The 15,976-nt window shown below is 39.5% G+C and overlaps 1 protein-coding gene across 3 annotated transcripts in view; it reads right to left on the reverse strand.

Annotated features, from left to right (window-relative positions):
* Positions 1-1,877: 1,877 nt before the first annotated feature.
* SLC7A11 (solute carrier family 7 member 11) overlaps positions 1,878-15,976 on the reverse strand; it is a 66,937-nt gene continuing 52,838 nt past the window's right edge. For all 3 annotated transcript variants that reach the window (XM_063157122.1, XM_063157123.1, XM_063157121.1), the window contains 6 exons: positions 15,807-15,930; positions 14,433-14,536; positions 13,866-13,962; positions 10,696-10,845; positions 8,781-8,958; positions 1,878-4,054 (listed from right to left, as the gene is read on the reverse strand). In XM_063157122.1, coding sequence (XP_063013192.1) covers positions 3,987-4,054; positions 8,781-8,958; positions 10,696-10,845; positions 13,866-13,962; positions 14,433-14,536; positions 15,807-15,930 — 721 coding nt within the window. In that variant the 3' untranslated portion in view covers positions 1,878-3,986. The remainder of the gene's footprint in view (positions 4,055-8,780; positions 8,959-10,695; positions 10,846-13,865; positions 13,963-14,432; positions 14,537-15,806; positions 15,931-15,976) is intronic.

The following is a 15,976-nucleotide window of genomic DNA, read 5'->3' on the forward strand; positions in this document are numbered from 1 at the left end:
ACACACAGAAGAAAATTCTACAGGCTTCTGAAGGCAACAAAAAAATTCCATGAGTTTGCCAAGTCTCAACAAATCCCCAGAGGTGTTGAAGGCGTGGAGGCTTCCCGCAGTTACTGCAGACACCCCCAGAGAGGAATGGCTCAAAGGATGCAGGGGGAGGGTCAGGGGGCAAAAGGAAAATCACAAGTGATGTCTTCTACAGAAAAGGCTCAGGGATATCTCAATCTGCCCTCTCCTTTGGACAGTACCAGCCTTTCCTGAGACCTTTCCTGCTGGGGGAGAGCCAGGCTAAAGGGACTCCACAGCACCTTCGGCAGGACACAAACTGGCATGGGCACAAGCATTAATTTTTAGGATGCTTGTCCAGCAGAAGAGTCTCCAGCCTCAATCTGCCCAATCACCATTAGGAGTCATCACACATCGTCCTGCACTGCCCCCTGACCACTCCTGCCTGGGTTCAAATGCCAGACTTCATTCACACTTGGCATCCTTGGCAGACATGAATACAGCTTGTGTATTGGATTTCAGTATATTGGTTACCTGCACCATGCTCTGATGTCCAAGCTGTCTGTGGTCTGCTGCTCATTGAACACAATATTTGATAGGTACAATGAAAAAAAATGAAATATCTAGTTCCTCCTAGGAAAGATCAACCCCTATTTCTCGAAGACTTATGCTAATTAAAATCTGCTTGGATTGTGATGTATGGCTAATTCTTAAGTCAGAAATTCTGGAGGCACAGAACATAATGGGAAATCCTATTTATCTTGTTATATCAATTATGCACCCTGTGAAAATAGGTAACTACTACTTTCTTCTGTAGAAAAATACTTGAAAACTATTCTTAAATTGAAGCCTGATTTTCCTGTGAAAATCAAAAAAGCAGGAGCATATGCATTCCGACAAAGAGTTATATTTATATACATATAGTGAAAGGCACATAAACCTTTGGCAAGCAAAGTTTTTTGGGGTTTTTTTTCCATTCAGATTGAAAAATATGGAAGATGTAGTGTGGTCAAGAGAAGCCTCTGTTTCAATTTGAATTGAAAATAAGTAATTCTTATGGGGGAATTGTGATGCTCCAGATTAGGAGATGCAAAGGCATGTCAGCCCCTTCAGAGCTTCAGGTGCTGAACAGTTTCTCTATCTTATACTAAACCTGACCAGTATTTGCTACTCACATAAGATACACATTTCTCTTGCCTTCAGTGAAATTTTTACCTATACCCCAGAAAAGTGACAAATTCAAAGAAGAAAAAAAAAACAGCAACAACCACCTAAACAAACAGGAAAATATCTTTTGGCACATCCAGTTGATATACAAGTGCAAAAGGCAAGAAAAATAAGAACTACTGAATATCTCCAGAGAAATGGTCTCATTGGCTGACCACCTCAGGCCCTAATAAGAAAAAGTATATATAAAGTTTATTCTTTATTCTAGAAGAATTTCCTCTATGACTCTGAAAAGAAATACTTAAAAATCTTATAAGAGAACTTGATGCTTTAAAAAAATATATTTTTCCTCCATTTCTGAAGATATGCCTCACTTTCAAGTGCAATAAAAATCCTTAATACTGATTTTCATCATACTGTGGAAACCCAATTATGTTATTTTGTATTGCTTTTGCATGTGCTATAGAAACTAAATCTGAAATTAAAATCCCTGTGCACCTTCAAAACCCCCAGATTTTTATTTTCCATGTATTGTTTTTTCTCCTAAAGTATACAACTTCACAATCAACAAGTCCTAGGATTTCCCTTGGGATAAATTAACCCTTTACATGAACTAAAGCTAGTAAAGATATGTTCACTGAATCAGGCTTCAAAAACATTTCTAAACTTTAAAGACCACAATGGGAAAATAAAGCAACATTCAGTTATATTTATGGAGCCCATTTATTTCTACAAGTTAACACTGCCAACAATCCAATTTTCAAGTAATGTGGCACAACAGAAGTGAATACATGGGAATGAAACAGAGTGAAAAAGTCATATCTGCTGTGGCTCTGGAAGTGGTTTGTTCTGGATCCCATGCACTTTGCATTCATCAGGGGAGGAATGGGTTAGGTGCACTCCTGCAGGGTGCCAGACAGTTTATTTCTGTCAGAGAGGAGCAGAGTTTGTGTGCTTTGGAGATGCTCCATGGTGACAGAGGCCAAACCCCAATGAACGGGGATGGCCTCAAAGGCAGAACTGTGACCCAAAGGTAAGTACTAAATAAACACACCCACTGTCAGCACAAAAAGCCCTCTCAAAACGTTTGCCTAAAAAAATTTCAAATAACACTAAATTACTGTAAACAGAAAACATTTAAAGAAAAACGCTATTTGCAAAATGCTTTCTGTGTCTTAAATTACTGCTCTTCTCCATAAGCAGTTACGTGCATTTCCCTACTTTTGTGAAATTCCACCACAGAGATACAAAATCAAAAAACATGTATACATTTAAGACACATTACCCTACGCCTTTAAAGCAGTAGATATTCTGGATATATACATCACATATACAATACAGTCTCCCTTTACTGTAGTGGTCTGGCTACTAGTTGTGCTTTTCTCCCAATTTAGGAAGTTAAATGTTGCTTAGTTCCATAAGAATTTTCATGAAACGTGACTTGCTGAAAGCAGACAGCTCAAATAGTAGTGCATTGAATAGTTAGGTGTTATGTTCTTAACAGAGGGATAATAAACCTTAACCTTAAGGTTGGGTAGTCATTAAGAATATAAAATTCAATTTCTAAGTATTAAAAAACTTCTTCAGCTATACAATTATCTTTTAAAAAGGGCAAAATTTCAGCTCACATTTGAGCCAGAGTTCAGCTCAAAAATAGCTCTGGAGATTAATTTCATTTCATTTTATCTGTTTTGAAGGCCTTTCTCTGTTTCTGCTGAGATAAAACCCATGAGAAGACAGGAAAAGCACATGTTCCTCAATGTTCCAAAGCTCTGTTAACTGGAGTGTGCTTGAGTGAAAAGCACACATCTTACTCAAATCAGCAAATCTGCTGTAGCCTGCCTTATATCTTACTCATAAGAAAATATTGCATTTATTGCCATGTCTGTACCATTTCCCACCAAGTGACATCTATTTCTGCCCACCAACACTGATATAAAACTTTAAAATCAGGCTTGCCTGACTGATAACTGCAGGATCATATGCTCCTAGATAGGAAATATTCATACAGCAGTGGAGGTGATCTTCAAATATTTTGATTCATTTTGAACGTCAGTGCTCAACTTGCTGGATTTTGTGTGTGTAGGCCCACAAACACTGGTAAAACCAGTGATCAATTCCAGCCTGGTAAAAAAGTTAGTGTGCATAAAATTACTGCTAAAATTCCCATGCTAAAATCTTTCTGCCCCACTGGCAGAAATGTTGAGTCCCAGGAGATGTTTCTGTTGGCTACGGTTTAAGAACTCTGGAATGAAGAAACCTGGAGTTTGCCACCACAAAGGTCTGAGGATTGGTGCTCCTGCATCTGTGCACTGGGGCTTCCAGCAAGCCAAAAGAAGTCAAATCAGGCTGCCAAAGAGAGTGGTGGGAAGAACTTAGGATGTGAAACTCAGCAGCTTTACCTCACCCTTGCTCTGGTGAGGGTTGAGATCTCCAGGGACAGAAAGCAAGATCCATCTTCACAGTACACCGAGCTGTTACACATCACTTAAACCCATCTCCAGTGACAAGGCAAACAAAATCCCAGTATGATGAACTTACAGTCTGTTAAAATAATACACTGTTAACCAAAAAAAACCAGTAAAGAGTTCCCTCGTAGCACAAGTACTTGCTTTCTACATATAGATCAACCGTGTTAAAAAAGTGTTGCAAGAGCATCATGGAAGACAATTCTGGTGAGGGACTTGTTCGGTATCCATTGCAACTGTGACTTGTTCCTCCAGTTTGCAGCATGTTAGGAAGGGAGATAAATCTCCCTGCTCTTTTTATTTCAGGTAGAAATGAAACACCAAGCCAAAAGCTGTGCATGATGATCATGATTTTTGATTTTCCTCTGCTGGGATGACTTCCAGGAGGATTTGCAATGTTGTGGTTACCCTGCCTGCAAAGATAAAAGCATATACATGGTAAGATTTTGCAGGAGAGATTAAGGAGGAGCGGTCAGGAAAATTATCTTAGCTTCTATGCAGGCTACTTGCACATAGACTTCACACAGGTCATATACATTTGTCATTTAAACTCGACATTTTCCTATTAACTGTTTTCCATGCCTCTGATCCAAGGCTATGCATACACAATAATAATAGAAGGGTATGGATGTATAATCTTATTCAATAAAAGTCTGCATGCTTTTAAAGGCTATCTTAAAAAAATTACTACTCTGCAGAACTGCTTAGCTTTATCAAGATTTTATGTTGAAATAAAAATCTGGAAAAATTCAAATAACTTAATTTGTGCCAAGACCTGCCTAAGCAAAAAAAAAAAAAAGTCACTCATCCAAGTAACTTCATGTTTTCTTTTTTTCACTCTGAACATTTATTTCCTTCTGGTGCTTTTGGTGGTTTTCTTTTTAGGTACTGATGCATAAATGGCACAGTTAATTCTCGTACAGCACATAGAGAATAGTAAAAGAACATTTTTTCCAATTTCTTTCACTTATCACTCTTTTTTAATATCCTATTTAAAATAAGCAGAAATTGTTGAAAAGAAAGTTCTCATTTTCCTTGAATGTCTGGCATGAATGTTGACAAGGGCACAATGCCAGAAGGGTAAAATAGTGCAGCTCACAGAAGATATGAACTGAAACCGTTTCTCTGATCTCCTGTCTAAGGCAGATTCCACCACCCTTTCCTCTTTTCTCTGGATGTCACCAGTTCAGTGCAAAGCCAGGTTGCCCTTAGACTATAAACGGACAGGGGCAGAGTCTCCAGGCTTTGCATTTTCCTCCCATCTGCTTTCCCTACCCGTTGTGGGGACATCAGAGCTGGGCTGGGTGCAGCAGGGAGCAAAGACAGCAGCAGGAAAACAGCAAGGCTTCACCCCTGCCATCCCAGCCCTTCCAGCTCTGAGGACAAGCAAAGGGAAAAAGAGAATTTTATGAAGCTGAGCAGAGGCATGACAGTTCTTAGGAGAGGGCACAGCAGCAGAAGGAAATCCTGGGCATCTCTAGAGCTGGCTGTGATTCTGTTCACCTCAGACATGCCCACCAGCAGCAAGACCTTGCCCAGCTCTCCATTTCCATGCAGCAGTTTTTCTCTCTCCTGGGGTGAAGCCACAGTGGAGCAGAAAAGTTAGGGGAGCTGGCATTCTTTGCATTTTTTTGTTGCAATACACCCAGAAAAAATCAGTATAAGGAGCATTTTCCCCTATGAAAATGTCCCAATCTGTTTCCAGTCAATACCTACCTCTATGTGGTCTGCTTGGAGCAGTACCTAGAGTTACAGGACCAATTTCACATTTGTCACAAGACAGCTTAACATGCCATGGCAATGCAGATAACTTCCCCAGCCCACTTAAAATCCTAATTATCCCTTTTTGAAAAAATTCACTGCAAATGGGTCCCAGGGGACAACCTTTATTAAAAAAAAAGAAAGAAAAACAAAAAAAAAAAAAAAAAAATAAACCCAGACTTTGTATCCACACAAGCACTACATAAAGTTTAGGTGAGGAAAGAAAGCAGGAATTTTATCACATATATATGACTGGACATGAAATCTGTAACAACAAAATGTTGAGATAATCTCCCATGGATCCCACCATAAACTTGACAAAGAGAAGCAAATTGAGCATATAACACTTTGTCCTAAGTGAACAAGTGTTATCCTCTGGAATTGCTAAATAACCCTGACAGATATTTTTCTATATAAAGAGATCTCATTTCCATCAAGGGCTCAGGTATGAAAAAAAAAGTAGGATTCAACTTTTTACCTCTTTGCAATTCAACTCATTGTAAAGGAATAGATGTTTTTAAGTAAAAGTCTAGGGTTGGGTTTTCACCTGGGGAAGTACAGATAGAAGCATTCTCATGCTGGTGATGCATCCTTTTACACACTGATTTGCTGCTTAGGATTTGCTAGGCTCAACTTTTTTTTCATTTTCACCTTAGTTTTACAAAAAGAAAGAATGCAGTTGTCAAACGAAGCCTGTACCAGCTGAAAATTATTTGTCCCAGCACACCTAGTTCTACAGCAGAATTCCTTTGAAAGAGGCCAGAACAAAATGTTATTCTCATTGCAAAACACCATCCCAGAATCTACAAACCCTGAGAGCTGTAAAGTTACCTCTTGTTCAATGCAGCAGTTGCATAAGGAGAATGGGCAATGTAAATGCCCTAAGTACAGATCAAAGCCTTTCAGCCTTGGGAGGGGATTCCTTGGGTAATCCATTCCAGGGCTCTGCTGGTGTGATCAGCGTGAAACTCCTTTCAGAAATACAGGTATCTTCAGCCTGGCTCTTTTATCCCACTACTCATTCTGCCTTTCCTCTGATCCTTACAAAGCCTGTTCAGGATATTCCCTCTGACCTTACATGGGACTGGTCTGCGCCCATGGGCATTTGCACCTTATGGGGTTTATGAGCACAGCTGGGCAGCTGAACCAGTCAATACCTCAAGGAGGTGACATTTCAAAGCCCCACACCAGCTGCCCATGTGCTGATCTGGGCACATGAAACAGCTTGGGAATAGTATTGGCAGCACAGCAGTGTGCCCAGACTAGCAGGCTGCTACTTCTCCTCTGGTACCACAGGAAACGCTTTGGTCAAGTATAAGTAGATTGGATTCATCACATTTGTAAAAACAACAACAAAAAAAAAAGTCATTTATCTTCTCATAGAAAGTTACCCAGTTACTCTGGCAAAAATCTACCTCTTAAATGAAAATCCCGTTTTTTTATGCTGTCCTTTACCTTGTGTCAGGAATTACACTTTCATGCCCATGCAAGACATATTGTTTCAAGGTTAGAATATCAAGCTTGCAGCAGCCCAATTTCTTTTCTATATCTCACAGAGGTACCTTAAGTGAATTTATCCTCAATCAATACCTTTTGTAAATGTTCTCAGGCTCCCAAAATAATGCCAGCTTAATGACTCCACAGAGAAGGTTTATTGCTTCTCTTTAGGGAAAAAGAAAAATCTGTTTCACAAGTAAATCTCCACTCTGCCCCTGCTCAAAACTGTCAGCATCAGTTTTCTGTCATTACTGTTGCTATTTTGGGGATAATCATTGCAAAGAAAATGAGCTGTTTCCCTCACTGACTGGCTTCTGCTGCATTCCTCTCTGAGCCAGTACACCATGCCCATCCATAGATATGACACAGGCACACAGGCTTCTTTCTAGGAGGAGAATTTTGTGTTATCTCAAATCTAGAAATTATTCACCTTCCTTGTCACAGTTGGCAGAAAAATCTTCACATCTATCCAGTCTACCTTAAAGAGAAGAATATTCTTTCTCTTGCCCAAGTAATGTAGTTCAACACTGTCATCCCGTGGCCAAAGATTCAAGTAGCTGTATTCCAAAACCTCTGAGACACAACAGAAAATGCCAAAAAATCTCCTGAATTTTGATGAGGGGAAAATTCCTACACCCTAAATGTCAAGACTGAGAGATTTTAAACAGACTAAACCCCAACTACTTAATTGAATGTCCTTCTGCGTACAACTGCTTTAATTTGTACTGAAGATTTCTACCCATTCCGAGGATAATGCAAGTAATTTATAACATTTTTGCTATAAAATTAAGATTTTGCTAGTGCAAACTAACACATTTTGCTGTAAATACTTCCTGCCCTATTGCCTATGGACTTCCCAGCATGTATTGAGAGGGAAATTCACATATTCTACAGAAGATAGGATATAACTCTATAAATTATTTATATTGAGAAAATATATATAGCTGGTTACACTGTAATTACATATAAAAGCACTATTCTTTTCTTGAGGGCAGCTCATTTTAAATCATCAATTAAGACTGAAGCACAGAAGACAATATGCACTTTTAATTCAGCATCTACAGAAATCAACTAGTTTTAGTTAAAGATTTCACAGGCTGAGTTTTAGTTTTGCAGAAAAATAAATTATCTTTTTTTTTGTTTAATAAATTATCCATCATTCCTGAAATACCTTGCCAATAGTCTTATTTGATATTTTGAAAATTCCCTTTATTTTAGAAGCCTATCATCCTAGTAACAAAAAAATTAGAGTGAAGAGCTGTAATAAACTATAAATAAATACTGACTTCTAATTGATTTTTTTCAAATAATCCTTCTCCAACACATCAGAACTTCCACAAATCCTTTCAAAACCTTTCAGAAATGGTACAGAAAGTATTCTCAGTGTATTTCAGGCATGAAATACTACCGAGCCAAGACACACAGAAGTCATTCTTCATGAAGCACAGAAATGATTTCCAAAGAGGCCACGGTATATGCTGCTATTGCCCTGTCAGGAGCCACTGCTAAGGAGAGCATCCCCATGAATCCCCACCTGTCTGAATCTGCCAGACACTTCCAGCCCCATTCCAAACACTCCTCAGTGGTCCACAGACACACAGTGTCGGCAGGGAGCACCAAGCTCATCCTGATAGCACACTTGCTTTGCTCAAGATTCCAAACAGATTCTCCAAGGAGTGCAGTGCTGTCTTCATTAGCACAGAGGCAGGGCCAGGAGAAGGTGATGGTGGTTTAAAAGGAATTAGATTTAGGGGAGGGCAGGAAAGAAGCATCAGTCCTTTGAAGTCAATCACTGGCTGAGGAACAGCCCTGCTGTGAATGTCCCTCATTAGTTAGGGGACACTGGACTTGCCTAGAAGGACTTACCACCCCAGGACTTACCCAGAAGCTTTCTGAACCACTTTGGCTTGTTGTCCCACACAATGAAGAGGTAGTAGGCAGGAATGCCTGTCAGGGTTATGGCAAATCCAATCCCTGTGTTCACTGGATCAGAGTAAAGCGACAGCGCCACCATGAAGAGGCAAGTGAAGGAGAACAACGCTGGAATAAATAAAGGAACCTGAAAAATAGCCACACAAAGGACCATTAAATAATAAGGTCATTGTAAAGTAATGACCAAGGCATTTAGCTTTCCATGAGATGTAAATTGGATAAGACCCAGCAGTACAGGACAGTTCTGGAGAAATAAGGGTACCTAGAACAGGCACACAAAATGTCAGTGACTGCAGAAGCCAGGCCCTGCCAAGTGCTATGCAGTGAGTACCACAGAAGTGTCTGAATTACACTCTAAAACACTCCAGTGTTTTACTTCCTTTAAAATGCAAGGACTGTAAATAAGTTACATTGTAAAAGTCCTTCCTCTAATCCCCCAGCCTATAAGCAAGCAGCTCTAACCACAGTAAAGATTTCCATTTTGATAATTACCCATTAGAAAACATTTTAAAACACAACCAGGAGCTCAAGTCACCTTTTAAAACTATTAGGAACATATTGATTTTCTTCCTAAGGTAAAAATCAAAATCTAGCAGGAAGAGAGCAAATTAAACAGCAATTTGATTAGTGATAAAGATATTTGATGGTGTTATGCACCTGATAGGGATTGAAAAAGCACTTTCTGACTGTATGACTGATGGCATTGCCAGTGTCACTGCTGAAAGCACACAAAGTAACCATATCAAATTTATTTGCTCAATTTTCAAAAACACCAATACAATCACTCTCTTAGCAAGTCTCTGAAGGAAATGCCTACAGGCATGGCTTATGAGACATTAAGTGTAATGAAAAATTGAGAATTCCTTGGAGATTGTTCTCTTCCTTTCATGCCTCAAAGCATTACTGTTCTTCTTTTGTGTACTGTCAAAGCTTTTCTTTAATCAAAGCAAAATAGGCTGTACTTATTTACTATTATACCTCCTTATTTACTAATATACCTACAAGAATGCAACAATACACATTCTTAGTTCTGCACAAAATAGTTGTCTTGGCAGCATCTAAACAGAGATATATTTCCCAGTTTTTTGATGATGGATATTATCTTTCTGGATACACAATGGGACAACTTACTTTGTATGATGCTACTTAAAACAAGCAAGAAAAATAGCAGAACCAAGGCCAAAATAGATACTATTCAAGAGGCTGGACTATTAGCATTTTCTTTCAGGGTTCACAATAAGTCTGTCTGCCAATCCACTGCAAGTGCCAAATATTACAATAATCACACTGACCACTTATTTGCAAAGAAAATTGGCATACTTGATATTGGACAGGCAATGACATAAATGCCCTCTCTCATAAATTCTTGTGCTTGACATGACTTTTTTGATCATGTTATTGTATATTTGATCATAAAATTATCCAGGCCTTTATCAAAGGAGACATTAAACAGAGGACTGGCTGAAAATCAGGTTGGCTCAAGTAACCCCAATATTTGCAGCCTGAGCCCTATGTGGCTGCAGAGTGCCCGCGGTATTTTCACACAGCTCGCATCGCACAGCCTGAGCACAACAGACAGGCAAAACTGAGCAAATGCCTTCATCTCAGCACAGCACCTTCAGTCTCTGCTCCCCAAGCATAGGCAAGAGGGAAGAATTCTTTTCCAGGATGGAACACAGCTGGGGTAGCACTGGGGACCTTGCAGGAAAGCTCTCACTCTTCACAGCAAAGCACTGTTTTCTCTTAAATCGGTTTTTCCTGAGAAAGAGGTTAGCCTGTTACATCAGAAAATGCTCCCTTGCTGTCTGACTGCAGGACAGAGAGGAGGGAGGATTCATGTAAAAGAGTAGAGAGCAGATGTTACCTTGAAAGGACGAGGCATATCAGGACGTTTATATCTGAGATAAATCAACCCAGCAACTACCAGTCCAATAAAAAGCCACCTGGCAAAGCTGAGGAAATTCAAGAGGCTGTAGAGATCCCCGTTGAATAACATTATCATTGTGAGAGGATGCTGCAAAAGAAATTCAGAGCATAAGAGGGGTTTAGTAGATCGATCTCTATTATTTTACAGCGGCGATGTCAAAGTTTTCCTCAGGGACAAGCAGCACAGCCTTATGCACACAGTTGAGTGCCACAGACTTCAGGCTTGCCTTTGTCATAAAATCAGGTATGTGATCAATGTCTAGCTGTCCCCTGAGACCATTTTGCATCAATATATATCTGTCCTGGGTGGCCACACGTAGTCAATACAGATCTGTCCCCTGTGACCCAGACAAAAATACACAGGCACGCTGCACCACCAAAGTGCTGGAGCATCCTGGGCAGCACTCTCGTGGGATATAAGCTCACTGCAGGTTTACTTGCTCATTGCTGATGTAAATAATAAGAACAGTTACATTTTGGTCACATCTAATCATATGAAAGCAGAAGTTTCTAGGTGTTTTGTGGAAGGAAAAAGTCTTAGTCCCCCAGGCTTCACAGGGGAAGTGAGCAAGGAGGACATGGCAAGGGGCAGTTCCACACCATGAGATGCCAGCTGGGCACACTGGGCTGCCACAAGCTGGGGTTTGCCTTTGTGCAGACTTGCTGAGTGTAGACTTACGGCACATTGGAAATGCAAATATTTATGAGAAGAAGGAAGAATTTAGCTGTCACTCAGGTAGTTACTGAAGAGCAAGAAGGAGAGAGGACACCAGAATACACACAGTTCCTCACTAAAAAACTAGTCTGAGATACAAGGCTTCTGTGGGGCAGGCAGAAGGTTATGTACAAACTGGTGTTTTGTTGTGGGTTAGATGGTTAGGGGAGGCTACATGGATCTATTTCAAAGGCGTATCTGGAGAAAAAAAATGTCCTTGCATTTGGGCACGAAGGAGTAAGTCAAATTCACCATATCCCTCATTCTTCAGCAGGAGGGAAGGTCTTGGAAGTTAGAGGTTTATAACAAGGCCACAGGTGAAATCAACTGCAGATGCAGTAAAACACTGGGCTAAATGTTTACACATAGAAAACTAACTTGTATTATTTACCTAGATTCACAGCCATGCTCTCCTTTTTTTCAAAGGAGTGCGGACAACATGGATTTGAATCAGAAGACTCAATATTTCAAATGTGGGTCTCTGGCCTCCAACCTGTAATAAAGTACTTGGTTCCCTACAATAGATAGTAAGCAAACTCCTATGTAAATGTCAAGGGAAATTATACCACTGAATTGTATTGGGCAAGATTTCTTCTCTGCAAACTCAACCTCTAAAGGCTTAAAATCTGAGTCATAACTAGAATGCAAGCTATATACAATAATGAAAGTGAAGGAGAGCTATCAAGAGAAAATACAAGAAAGCAGGATTACAATCAGATGGCTTGATTTCTATAAGTCACTACACACATCTATCAAATTCCTCATGTTGGTGAGAAATACTTCTGGTCCAGGTAGCTCAACTTGCAGACTGAGATGCAGATTGAAATGCAGGCTGAGCTCTGTGTAGAGGCCTGAGAGAAGAGGCCATGAATAGCCAACTTTTGAGGCAACAAAAAATGGTCAGACTGGAAAATTTCTCTAGCAACATACACACATAAACAGATTTCTTAATTAAAAAAAAAAAAAAGGTGTTGGTTTGTTTTGTTTTGGCTTTTTTTTTTTTTTTTAATTTAACAAGCCTCAAGCGCATGCTCGTTTTCTCAGTTTATCCTCAAAAGCTCTTTCCTTTTTACAGTGTGTAGAACTTGGAAGGAGAAATAAAATAGGGAAATGCTAAAATTACTATTGATGTAGAATATATCCTGCCATTGCTCTATTTGCAGTAAGGTGAGCTAAAAAATTGCAATCTTTGAAGGAAAGCCATCTTCATACTAGAATCTGACTTTTTCAAAGGAAATCAATGCACTGGTGTAACAGGACCACATGCAATACCAGGAAATGTCTGTCAGGAAAAAAAAATAATATTAATACGTTTTGTGCATTTCATTCCACAAAAAAACAGTCAATGCAATTTACCCACAAGGTATGACTACACCCAAAGAAATAAAATGCAAAGTAAATGTTTATGGAAAATTAATTTCATTAAAACATTTCACCATAATCACACTGCCTAATTTTCAAAACTTCAAAGCCTATGGTTATATGTGCACATATGAAATTCAACAATTCAGCAGTGAGCTTATAGGCTTCAAGAGCAAAAACCAATTTAAATTCCACAAGGATTTGCTCTTAGTAGCATAGACTCATAGGTGCATCTTTTGCTTTGGCTGAGAGTCCTTAAATATGGCAGAGACCCATCCAGATACACTGCAGTCATTGATCCCCAAAGTGGGGCTGAATACCCATGAATATGAGGACTGCATGTTAAGTGAAAATCTTCCTGGCACTATGAAAACTGAACTTTGAAGCTGGCATTTTGACATTCGGTCCTAACATTTTACCATAAAAATTAGTCTGCAAAGCTAACACATGGCCAACATTTACCTTTGCTGCTTATTTTAGAAGTCTGTAATAGGATTTCCACTGAAGCACCAGTGGTTTTCCTTAGAAAACCCACCGACCATTTCACAGGCACATGTTCTCTCATTTTTTAATCATCACTATGCTGGACAGCTGAGGGTTCTTCCTCCTTTATCTTAGTTGCAAAACTGCTTGCATTTTTTACTATAAGGTAGTAAAATGAGCCCTTAGGGTACTCCCAGATGCTGGCGTTTAATTCAACTTTCAGTGAACTGAATCCCTTTTTTGTTTGTTTAACTAGAATTTGTTTCTCTGAAAGGCAACTAGCTCACCACTAGCAGGTCCTTAGAAATTAGAAAAGAGCAATAAGAAGTGAATTAGATTGCAGTGAGAGGAAAGAAAGAAAGGAGGAGATGATGGAATAAGAACAACTCACAAATCTCATTCCTCTTTCTCCTGTCCTCCACCCTGCCCAAAGCCCATGTTCACATTAATAAATGAGACTCAAGCAGTGCCCAAATTCTGTTTGAATACTCTAGAGCAAGCCTTGTAATATGAATTCTAGTGCAGGAACATTTGTTTGTATGATTTACCAAAACAATGACAGCTGGCAGAGGAGTGTGCTTGCGGACATGAATCATGGAGAGAATTTCTGGAAGGTGACCCTCACGGGATGCAACGAAGAACATCCTGGTGGGAAATAAATGTGGACAGACTTTAAATGTGCTCATTACTGTGAGTACGCAAAGTGGCTCATGAAAGTCACAGAGCACAGCAGAACTTCTTAGTCTTGTTTGAGGTGTTCTAAATGAAAGCACTGGCAGGAGAAACCCCCACACAGAAAGCAAAACTATCTCTGAAGGTGTCCCTTGACTGGTGTTGGGAAGGAGTTAATATTTTCCCTGCAGTTTTCCTCCTTTACATGAAAAAAAAGCAGCCATTGATTAAGGGCTAGCCTCAGAGCACTCATTTCCAAACCATTCAAAGGATTTTTAAAATAGTACCCCACACAAAGTGAGAAAAAGCCCTACACCTGGTAAACAGTGTAGTCATTCATCATATCCCGCTACAGGAATAAACCTTACTCTCCTTTCCCCTTGCTTCCATACCTTCAGTGTGTCTCCCAAGCCCTGACCCCCAGGAACATCAGCAGTGCTCACCTGGATACTGCAAAAACACCACCATTCATAGATCCAAAGCAGGAGAGAGCCACAAACACGGGCACAGCTAAAGAGAAGTTTCCCATCAGTCGTTCGGCAAAGGTCTGTTAGAAGAGAGAGAGAAACACACAATGACTTTTCAAAAAACGGGAAAATAATTTCCTTCTATTAACAAGTTATCACGGCGTTAGTTATCCCCCTTCTCTGCATCCCTCACTGAAAATTGTGCAGTGCATTTGTTCCTTCTTTTGTGAGAGTTCAGCTGATACAGCTGGGCTGTCCTACCCCCACCGCTGAGGGCGTGTGGAAGGGCATGGCTCCAGCTGAAGCCACAATGGGGAGGTGGAATCAGGCCCAGACTCATACCAATTTAAACCATTATGGCTCCAAAGAAGAAGATCAAGACCTGAATGGATTAAGATTTGATCTGCACATTTAATACCTTTTTTCTCCCATTTTCCTTGCACTCAGCTGGTACTACCCAGTGCTATCATCTATCCATTCAGGCTTTAGTGTTTTAGGCTAGCAGAAGAGCCTTAATGGGAGTTTGGGGCACCACAGGCAAGATGCATATTTTTTGTCCTGTTTATAAAATGATTTCTTTCTAGATCTCCCATTAGCTACAGAATTTGGTCATTTTTCAAAACTCATGTCAATTGAAATAGCCACAGGCAGTATCACTACTGGAAAAGAAATGGAATTATTTATTTCCTCATTGTGCCTCAGACACAGAAATTTAAAAATATAAAATATAAAATATAAAATATAAAATATAAAATATAAAATATAAAATATAAAATATAAAATATAAAATATAAAATATAAAATATAAAATATAAAATATAAAATATAAAATATAAAATATAAAATATAAAATATAAAATATAGTGTTTCCTAGCCAGGTTGCCTTGCAACTCCTTCCCAAATGAGCTCAAATACTCACAGCAACCCCCTTCCCAAGTACTCAGGACACACATTGTGCAGAGACAAAGTTACTGTATTCTGCCACTCCAGATAGTTCAGAGTTCTCTCTTCCATAAATATCTGTAATACCTGCTTCCCAGAAGCTGAGTTTACAATTTAGCTCTGAATTTTTCAAGCATGTACTTGGCTATGAAATGTAAGTCCTATTGACTTTGTTATGAGGTAAATAAATACAGTCCAATGTTACATTATAAATGCTACCGATGACCTGAACTGCAATCCCACTCATCAGTCAAAAATCAGATTTCACTGGGATGCTGATAAGTGCTGCCATACTAAAACCTGACTGGATGTGTCCACCCAATCTTTTTCCCCCCTGAAAACAAGAATAATATCAACAAACATAACTGCAGCAGGAATATATCTTTGTACTTTTCTTCTGTAACTTACCACTGCTACAGCTTTTGAAAGCAGCAATTCCCCAGCACTGATTGTAGTGAAATAAGCCACGTTTGTTAACACATAGCCAACTGTGACGATAATCATTGAAATGCATATTGCGAGGGGTATGTTTCTGAAATACACAAGGCAGCTCATTATTTTGCAATCTGGTTGCTAAT

Source organism: Melospiza melodia, chromosome 5 (assembly GCF_035770615.1).
Source record: "Melospiza melodia melodia isolate bMelMel2 chromosome 5, bMelMel2.pri, whole genome shotgun sequence".
NCBI lineage: Eukaryota > Metazoa > Chordata > Aves > Passeriformes > Passerellidae > Melospiza > Melospiza melodia.